General features: G+C 43.6%; 1 protein-coding gene across 1 annotated transcript; it reads left to right on the forward strand.

Moving 5' to 3' along the window:
- Positions 1 to 508: 508 nt before the first annotated feature.
- CCR8 (C-C motif chemokine receptor 8) lies at positions 509 to 1,583 on the forward strand. The gene has a single exon (XM_007124570.2). The coding sequence runs from the start codon at positions 509 to 511 to the stop codon at positions 1,568 to 1,570; it is 1,062 nt and encodes a 353-aa protein (XP_007124632.1). The 3' UTR covers positions 1,571 to 1,583.
- Positions 1,584 to 10,771: the final 9,188 nt, after the last annotated feature.

A 10,771-nucleotide genomic window follows, 5' to 3' on the forward strand; every position in this document is an offset into this window, starting at 1 on the left:
TTGGGATTGTCTTGGTCAGTTTGGGCTCTTATAACAGAACACCATAGACTGGGTGGCTGACAAACAACAGATTTATTTCTCACAGTTCTAGAGTCTAGGAAGTCCAAGATCAAAGTACCAGAACAGTCAGGTTCTGGTGAGAGCCCTCTTCCAGATTGCAAATTGCCAAATTCCCATTATATCCTCACAAACCTTAGAGCAGAGAGAGGAAGCAAGCCCTCCTGTGATTCTTATAAGGGCACTCATCCCATTCATGAGGGCTCCACCTTTATGACCTCACCTAATCCAATCACTTTGCAAAGGCTCCACCTCCTAATACCATCACAATGGGGGTAGGGTTTCAACATACAAATTTTGGAAGGACACAGTTAGACCATAACAGGGCTTTAGAGCTTCAACACATGACCTTGGGAGGGGCGGGAGGCACAATTCAATCCATACTTTTAAATAAAAATATTGTTAAATGAATCTCTCTTAGGTGCCTCTGTGGCCAAGTCTTCCTGCCTTGATGGATTATACACTTGAGCCCAATGTGACAATAACTGACTACTACTATCCTGATATCATCTCAAGCCCCTGCGATGGGGAGCTTATCCAAAGAGATAGCAAGTTGCTTCTTGCCGTCTTTTACTGCCTCCTGTTTGTGTTTGGTCTTCTGGGAAACAGCCTGGTCATCCTGGTCCTTGTCACCTGCAAGAAGCTGAGGAGCATCACAGACATATACCTGTTGAACCTGGCCCTGTCTGACTTGCTTTTTGTCTTCTCCTTCCCCTTTCAGACCCACTATCAGCTGGACCAGTGGGTGTTTGGGGCTGTAATGTGCAAGGTGGTCTCTGGCTTTTATTACATTGGCTTCTTTAGCAGCATGTTCTTTATCACCCTCATGAGCGTGGACAGGTACCTGGCAGTTGTCCGTGCTGTATACGCCATGAAAGTGAGGACGACCAGAATGGGCAAAGCCCTGAGTCTGGCGGTGTGGCTGATTGCCCTTGTGGCCACCAGCCCGTTACTAGTATTTTACCAAGAGGCCTCTGAAGATGGTGTTCTACAGTGTTATTTGTATTACAGTCAGGAGACTCTGAAGTGGAAGATCTTCATCCACTTTGAAATGAATATCTTAGGCCTGTTGATCCCATTCACCATCCTTATGTTCTGCTACATTAGCATTCTGCACCAGCTAAAGAGTTGCCAGAACCACAACAAGACCAAGGCCATCAAGCTCGTGCTCATTGTTGTGGTTGTCTCTTTAGTCTTCTGGGTCCCGTTCAATGTAGTACTCTTCCTTACTTCCCTGCACAACATGCACATCTTGGATGGATGCATCATGAGCCAGCAGTTGATCTATGCCACCCGTGTCACAGAAACCATTTCCTTCACCCACTGCTGTGTGAACCCTATTATCTATGCGTTCATGGGTGAGAATTTCAAGAAACACCTCTCAGAAATATTTCAGAAAAGTTGCAGCCACGTCTTCCTCTATATAGGGAGACAAACCTCTAGGGAGGCCTGGGAAAGGGCATCCTCCTATCAGCACTCCTCCCATTCCTCCAGTATAGACTACATTTTGTGAGGCAGGTGCCTTAGAGCAGCCCTCTGCCTCCATCACCCGTCTTCTTTCAGGAGACAAAAATGATTCACACTGGAGTCCGAGACTACATGAAGGGAGACTCTTAGAAATTTGGCTACAGACACAAGACTTATTTCATGATATTCAAGAAATTCCTACTATTGCAAATTATTCTTCTCAACTTTCAAAAACTTTGTTACTATTTTCTGAAAAGAGTCTATATATTTCCCTATGAATTGTAATGTTAGCTCTAGGGTTATTTTTTTTCCTTAGTTTTTGGAGTATCTTTATCAAATACCAACTTAAATTTTATCAAATGCTTTTTCCTTATTATCTATTGAAGTGATCCTGTAGTTTTCCTCCATTATTCTGTTAATTTGGTGAACTGTATTGATTGATTTTCTTATTTTAAATCAACCTGTATTTTCCCTGGAAGAAATGACCTCATGGTTATGATCATTTTAATAAATAATTGGATTCTCTTGGGATTTTCGTATCTGTGTTCATGAGAGATCTTGTCCTGTAATTTTTCTTTCTTATGATGTCCTGGCCAGGTTTGGCCCCCAAAACAAAGGGTGGATTGTATTATACGTCAATTATAATATAATTTAAAAATGCAAGTCCCCCTCCCCCCCACACAACAAAACCAACCAACCAACCCGACAGCTCTTCAACAGGGCCTGTAATACTCCGCAAAGACTGTCTCCGTTTTCTCTTTACTTGTGCTGGTCCAGCCACTCTGGCCTCCCTTCAAGCCTGGGAGATTAATCTCCACGATTTATTCAAATGGTTCTTCCTCTCAATTTGTGTGTGTCTTTTTCTTCCTGAACTCTAGTTAACTGAGTGTTAATACTTTTCTTACCCATATCTTGTAGCTTTATTTTATATTTTCTTTTTTTTGAAGAGTTCTTTAATTTGCTCTTCCAATTTTCTAATTCATGTTTTAGCTATATTCCATCTATTATGCTCTCATTTCAGCTATTATATATATATGTGTGTAGATATATATATATGTATATGTATAAAATGTGCTCCTTATTTCAACTATTATATTTTTCATGCTGGCACAATGACGGCCTTGATACTTGCTGGGTTGAAGTGATGAGGTCAGATAGAATCATGCTGTGTGTAGCCTTTTTTAAAAAAAAAATTTTATTGGAGTATAGTTGATTTACAATGTTGTGTTAGTTTCAGATGTACTCCCCTCTGTTTCTTTTTTTAAAAATTTTATTTATTTATTTTTGGCTGTGTTGGGTCTTCGTTGCACACAGGCTTTCTCTAGTTGCGGCTGGGGGGGCTACTCTTTGTTGCGGTGCGCAGGCTTCTCATTGCGGTGGCTTCTCTTGTTGCAGAGCACAGGCTCTAGGCGAGCGGGCTCAGTAGTTGTGGCTCATGGGCTCTAGTGCGCAGGCTCAGTAGTTGTAGCGCACAGGCTTAGTTGCTTCGCGGCATGTGGGATCTTCCCGGACCAGGGCTCAAACCAGTGTCTCCTGCATTGGCAGGTGGATTCTTAACCTCTGTGCCACCAGGGAAATGAGGTCAGATAGAATCATGCTGTGTGTAGCCTTTTTTAAAAAAAAAATTTTATTGGAGTATAGTTGATTTACAATGTTATGTTAGTTTCAGATGTACTCCCCTCTGTTTCTTTTTTTAAAAATTTTATTTATTTATTTTTGGCTGTGTTGGGTCTTCGTTGCACACAGGCTTTCTCTAGTTGCGGCTGGGGGGGCTACTCTTTGTTGCGGTGCGCAGGCTTCTCATTGCGGTGGCTTCTCTTGTTGCAGAGCACAGGCTCTAGGCGAGCGGGCTCAGTAGTTGTGGCTCATGGGCTCTAGTGCGCAGGCTCAGTAGTTGTAGCGCACAGGCTTAGTTGCTTCGCGGCATGTGGGATCTTCCCGGACCAGGGCTCAAACCAGTGTCTCCTGCATTGGCAGGTGGATTCTTAACCTCTGTGCCACCAGGGAAGTGCCCCGTCTGTTTTTTTTGTTTGTTTGTTTGTTTTGTGGTACGCAGGCCTCTCACTGTTGTGGCCTCTCCCGTTGTGGAGCACAGGCTCTGGACGCACAGGCTCAGCGGCCATGGCTCACGGGCCCAGCCGCTCCGTGGCATGTGGGATCTTCCCGGACTGGGGCACGAACCCGTGTCTCCTGCATCGGCAGGCGGATTCTCAACGACTGCGCCACCAGGGAAGCCCCCATCTGTTTCTTAAAAGGAATTCCTGACACCAAAGTCAGCCTGGTGGCTTTGTGTGTTCCTTGCTAAGGCAAACCTCTACTCTTTGCCATTAGCTGTATGCAGAAGGATTTATATATTTGAAGCTAATAATCAGCTGACTACTGGGCTATGTTGAGTCAGATTTAGATGACTCTGCTCAATCCACATCCATGATGGCAGCTATCCTGTCCATGTAATAGATACCAAGATCAAGCCACAGCAAGTTCATTTAAGAGCGTGAACCAATTTTTAAGTATTTTGACAGATATACTTGCAGGTGAGATGATATAGGAGGAAATAATTATAATACATGAAAAACATGTTTTGAATTTTATAAAAGGCATTATAATTGGCCCTCACATAGCTCTGCTAATGGAGGAAACGTATATAAATAATCTTAAACGGGAAAAACAAAATGCCGTTAAACCCTAGGTCTGAAGTGCGTTGGAATTTACTTTCTCAAAGCAATAGCAAATTACCTTTCTAATAATAGATGGTTTTATTAAATATTAAAAGTGGCTAGTGTTTACTTGAGTTCATCCTGACTTGTCCTGATACATCCTGAGTGGCAGGGCAGTCAACCTGAAATGGAACATTTGCTAGAAATAGTCCACCAAGCAAAGAATAATCCATATGTGTTTCATCTAGAGATGACTATAAAAAAAAAGAAATGATGAGGTCAGGAGGGATATGGGGAAGGGAACAGAGGGACATTCACATTTTTAGGCACCTACTCTGAGCTGGGCACTTAACTGGCATTTTCTCATTAATCTTCAAAGAACCCTTCAGGATGATTATTGTTAACCTAAGAGGCTGCCAAATCAGAATCCCAGAGCAATGATGTCTCCAAAGCCATGGAGTTCCCCCCTACCTCCTGCAAGTGCACTGTCTTCTCAAACGTGCCCTGAGCTGCTCAGCTGGGCTGCCCTGCTGCCTGGCCTGGAGTAGGCTGAGTTCTGCAGGACACGACTCTGAGTTCAGCCAGCCCCTAGGAGGGGCCTCCACCTAGGGCACCACCAGACTGGACCAGCTCGATGGTCGGGGTGTGAATTGGGGAGGGGTCTCCTCTACGTGCTACTGGACTGCTGCCTGCCAGGATTTTTCTCTCTCCAACCCAGCAAAGACCATCTGGAGCGGCCAACACTTGTGAAGTGGGATGTATCTCTGGATCTTGAACCATGCTGGCCTTTCCTGATAGGACATTGCAGGGGATGCCTCAGAATTCCTGTCCTGGACCCTGCTCCTCACTTACAAGCCAGCCTAAAGTAACCTCTCTGCGTGTCAAGGCAGTCATGTATAAGATGAGGTTGAAGATGGTGCTGATGATGCTTTCTGTCTTGTCTTCTCCATAGGACTGCCTGATGTCCCACCTGTAACCTGTAAACATCTTTGTACACATTAAAGGTTAATTATTATTACTATAATAAAAATACACAGCACATAGCCTTCTACTAGCTGTGCAGCTTTGGACAACTTACTTTAACTGTTCTGTGCTTCAGTTTCCCTACATGTAAAATGCAGATAGTAATAATGCATACCTCTGATTTCTGCGAGACGGTTGGTTATACAGGGTTATGCGCTGTGTCTAACGCCACCTACCGTTCACTAGCTGGCAGTAACAAGAGTCTCCTACAGCAAGATTGAAAGAATGGGAGATCATTCCGGTGTGTATCTGGTATATGTGCGTGGTATGTTAAGAATGTGTCTGTCAAGGAAAGGCTGAAAAACTGTTCCAGATTAAAGAAATATATAATCTTAAATTGGATTCTGGATCGAGGGGAAAATGCTCTGAAGGATGGTTTAGGAACAATTGGTGGAATTTTAATTTGGACTATTTATGAGATAGCATAAGTATTAAAAGCGATAAAACAGGGCTACCCTGGTGGTGCGGTGGTTAAGAATCTGCCTGCCAATGCAGGGGACACGGGTTCAAGCCCCGGTCTGGGAAGATCCCACATGCCGCAGAGCAACTAAGCCCGTGCACCACAACTACTGAGCCTGCGTGCCTAGAGCCCGTGCTCGGCAACAAGAGAAGCCACCACAATGAGAAGCCCGCACACTGCAACGAAGAGTAGACCCCGCTCTCCACAACTGGAGAAAGCCGGCACATAGCAACAAAGATCCAACGCAGCCAAAAATAAAATAAATAAAATTTTTTTTAAAAAGGCGATAAAACAGAGAAAGAGAACAGTGCCTGGGTACAGAAAGCACAACAATTAATGTTACTTGTTATTACCAACTAGGATGTAAGCCCCATGAGGTCATCAACTTTATCTGTTTTATTCACTGCTGTATCCCCAAAGTCTGGAACAGTCCCTGGCACACAATATGTGCTTAATTAATATTTGTTGGATGGAGAAATGAACTGGTTCCTGAAACAAGACACAGTTAAGAACTGGGGTGAGGTATCAGGGCCATCTGTCCTCACACGCAGAGACTGAGGTTATCCACTCTGGTTCCTGGTCATTGTTTGTGACCCTGGTGACCCTGGCTTGCAAAACATTCTGAGATTGATTCAGTTGTTCCAGGCACATGGTTCACACAAACAAAAATTCATCTGGCAGCTCCCGAAATCAAATGCATTTGTAACTAACCTGTGATTGCCTAATGTCCCTTCTAGCTCTGCTCCCCACTGCTTTGCCTGGCAGTGGGGGAGGGACTTGGGATGCCCTGGCTGCCATCCTCTCTCTGCCCCTCAGGGGACCAACACAGGCTCTGAATGGCTGAGTCTGAGCCTCAGGCCAGCGCTCATCTACCAGGAGGAAGGCTTGCCTTTGTAAGGAGGTTCAGTTGGCACATCTCAGCTGGACATCATGCTGCAGAGAGGTCTCAGGTGGCTGGTGAAGCACCGACAGGCAGCACCCCTTCTCCCAGCCCTGGCTGGCCAGCCCTGGATGCTCAAGTCAGACTGGATGCCAGCCCCACCCATCACCGTGTGTACCCACATCGTGTACAGATGCGGGCAGCTGTGAGTGTGGTCAGAGAGTCCCAGATTGAGGGAGGTGGAAGGAACCCTAGATTCCATTGACAGATGAGAAATCTGAGGCCTGGAGATACAAGATGGCCTGCCCAAGGCCACAGCAGAGCCTTAGAGCCAGGACTCCTGATTCTTAGAAGATGCTCATTCCACTTGGCCATTTTGTCCTATATTGAGGGGTGGACGCTCAAACTGGGAACTTAGAGACAACATCTGGAGGCTCCTCCAGTCTTACTGATCCTGCTGAACATTTCCCATATGGGAAAGTTGGGTTGCTGATTCCCCAGAGCAAGCAGAATCAGGGAAAGAGAATCTGATTAGTGGCAACTCAAGGGAGAGCAGTGATGACAGTTTAATGTAGCATTTTCTGGACCGAAAAAAAAAAAAGGCATAATTAAAAGTGAAATTGTGGCAAGAGGGAGGAGATATGGGGATATATGTATATGTATAGCTGATTCACTTTGTTATAAAGCAGAAACTAACACACCATTGTAAAGCATTTATACTCCAATAAAGATGTAAAAAAAAATACAGTTTTAAAAAGCACAAGCTTTGGAACCAAATAATATTCACTTTTTAAGTCTTCAATTCAAAAGGAGATCACAGGAAGTTACAAAATACTCAGATCATGGGTAGATCTTAATGGTGCTGAATGGAAAAAGTAATAAATACAATGAAGACCTTAAATTTTTAAAAAAGTGAATTGTAGAGCAGAGTCAAGATGGTGGAGTAGGAGGACATGGAGTTCGCGTCTCCTCACAACTAGGGCACCTACTAGGCACTGGTAGTGGTCCTCGGAAACCTAAGGGTATGGGAGGAATCCCTGCATGACCAGGTAGGATGTGGGAGGGAAGGAAAGAGGAAAGAAAGGTGGAGGTGTGACAGTACCCTGCAGGGGGCTGGGGAAGGGGAGAGGTTCCCACACTCGGAGGGGCCCACTCACAGTGAAGGGATCAGCGGGGATAGAGAGGGACTTTAGGGGGATCAGGGGATTGGAGGGGAATGTGGCCAGCCTCTCCCCCACCCACTCAGGCCCTGGCAAGCCTGCTGGGGTCCCACCTCCTGGGGCCCCCTCCAGCCGGGCAGGTCCCCAGCCTGACCCTCCTGCCCCCCCAGCACCCCCACCCCTGCCAACACCTCTTCCAGCTGTGCTGGCCCCAGAGGGGGCACCCCCGATAGGGCTTCCTCTGGCCATGCATGTACAGCTAGGCCAAGTGCCACCTCCTCCAAGGCCTCCTCCAGCTGTGCCAGCCCCTGTGGATGAGGCTGTGGAAGCCTGTGCCCCAGCTGACCTGCATGGGCACGTGTGCTCTGGGCCAGCTCCAGGAACAGACGCTGGTGAGAGGAACAGATGCAGATCTGGGGCTGGCACAGCGGGTCCAGAGATCTGCCTAGAGGTCTTGGAAGCCTACTGGGGAGGCGGGGGTAGGCTGTAGCTCACTGTGGGGGCAAGGACACTGATAGAGAAGGCATCAGGGAATTTTTTATTTTTTAATTTAAAAAATTTTTCATTTTCTTTATTTTCTTTTTTCTTTTTTAATTTTTTCTTCCTGCTGTTCTGGTTCTGTTTTGTTGTTGTTTCATTTTTTTTTCTAATATATTTTTTATTTTTCTAATTTTATTTAATTTTTTATTCTTTGTTACTGTTCTGCTCTTTTCTGTTTGTTTTATGGTTTTTGTTGTTTTGCCATGCCACATGGCTTGTGGGGTCTTGGATCCCAGGCCAGGGGTTGGGCCTGAGCTCCTGTGGTGGGAGTGCTGAGTCCAAGCTTCTGGACTAACAGAGAACTTCAGGTCCCAGGGAATATTAATCAGTGTGAGGTCTCCCAGAGGTCCTCATCTCGGCACCAAGACCTGGCTCCACCCATCTGCCTGCAAACTCCAGTGCTGGACGCCTCAGGCCAAACAATCAGCAAGACAGGAACACAGCCCCACCCATCAAAAAAAAATGAGATGACAAAAAAGATATGTTACAGATGAAGGAGCAAGGTAAAAACCTACAAGACCAAATAAATGAAGAGGAAATAGGCAATCTACCTGAAAAAGAATTCAGAGCAATGATAGTAAAGATGATCCAGAATATCAGAAATAGAATGGAGGCATGGATCGAGAAAATACAAGAAATGTTTAACAAAGACCTAGAAGAACTAAAGAACAAACAAACAGAGATGAACAAAACAATAACTGAAATGAAAAATACTCTAGAAGGAATCAATAGCACAATAACTGAGGCAGAAAAACGAATAAGTGAGCTGGAAGATAGAATGGTGGAAATAACTGCTGAGGAGCAGAATAAAGAAAAAAGAATGAAAAGAATTGAGGACAGTCTCAGAGACCTCTGGGACAGCATTAAATGCACCAACATTTGAATTATAGGGAGATAAGAAGAAGAGAAAGAGAGAGGGTCTGAGAAAATATTTGAAGAGATTATAGTCGAAAACTTCCCTAACATGGGAAAGGAAATAGCCACCCATGTCCAGGAAGCGCAGAGACTCCCATACAGGATAAAACCAAGGAGCAACACTCTGAGACACATATTAATGAAACTAACAAAAATTAAATTCAAAGAAAAAATATTAAAAGGAGCAAGGGAAAAGCAAAAAATAACATACAAAGGAATCCCCATAAGGTTATCAGCTGATTTTTCAGCAGAAAGTCTGCAGGCCAGAAGGGAGTGGCAGGATGTATTTAAAGTGATAAAAGGGAAAAACCTACAACCAAGATTACTCTACCCAACAAGGATCTCATTCAGATTCAACAGAGAAATCAAAAGCTTTATAGCAAGCAAAAGCTAAGAGGATGCAGCACCACCAAACCAGCTTTACAACAAATGTTAAAGGAAATTCTCTAGGCAGGAAACACAAGAGAGGAAGAAGAAAAAGACCTACAAAAACAAACCCAAAACAATAAAGAAAATGGGAATAGGAACATACATATCAATAATTACCTTAAATGTAAATGTATTAAATGCTTCAACCAAAAGACACAGACTGGCTGAATGGATACAAAAACAGACCCATATATATACTGTCTACAAGAGACCCACTTCAGACCTAGCGACACATACAGACTGAAGGTGAGGGGATGGAAAAAGATATTCCATACAAATGGAAATCAAAAGAAAGCTGTAGTAGCAATACTCATGTCAGATAAAATAGACTTTAAAATAAAGACTGTTACAAGAGACAAGGAAGGACACTACATAATGATCAAGGGATCAATCCAAGAAGATATAACAATTATAAATATTTATGCACCCAACATAGGAGCACCTCAATACATAAGACAAATGCTATAAAAGGGGAAATTGACAGTAACACAAAAATGGTGGGGGGTTTAACACCCCACTTACACCAATGGACAGATCATCAGGACAGAAAATTAATAAGGAAACACAGCTTTAAATGACACATAGAACAGATAGACTTAATTGATATTTATAGGACAATCCATCTGAAAGCAGCAGAATGCGCTTTCTTCTCAAGTGCACACAGAACATTCTCCAGGATAGATCACATCTTGGGTCACAGATCAAGCCTTCTTAAATTTAAGAAGATTGAAATTGTATCAAGCATCTTTTCTGACCACAATGCTGTGAGTTTAGAAATCAATTACAGGGAAAAAAAAACTGTAAAAAACACAAACACATGGAGGCTAAACAATACACTACTAAATAACCAAGAGATCACTGAAGAAATAAAAGAGGAAATCAAAAAATACATAGAAACAAATGACACTGAAAACATGAAGACCTGAAACCTATGGGATGCAGCAAAAGCAGTCCTAACAGGGAAGTTTATAGCAATTCAATCCTACCTCAAGAAACAAGAAAACTCTCAAATAAACAACCTAACCTTACACCTAAAGCAACTAGAGAAAGAAGAACAAACAAAACCCAAAGTTAGTAGAAGGAAAGAAATCATAAAGATCAGAGCAGAAATAAATGAAATAGAAAAGAAGGAAACGATAGCAAAGATCAATGAAACTAAAAGCTGGTTCTTTGAGAAGATAAA

The sequence above is a fragment of the Physeter macrocephalus genome, chromosome 18 (assembly GCF_002837175.3).
Source record: "Physeter macrocephalus isolate SW-GA chromosome 18, ASM283717v5, whole genome shotgun sequence".
Lineage (NCBI taxonomy): Eukaryota > Metazoa > Chordata > Mammalia > Artiodactyla > Physeteridae > Physeter > Physeter macrocephalus.

Coding starts and splice junctions, on each gene's coding strand:
- CCR8 (XM_007124570.2), top strand. CDS start 509: ATGGATTATACACTTGAGCCCAATGTGACAATAACTGACTACTACTAT.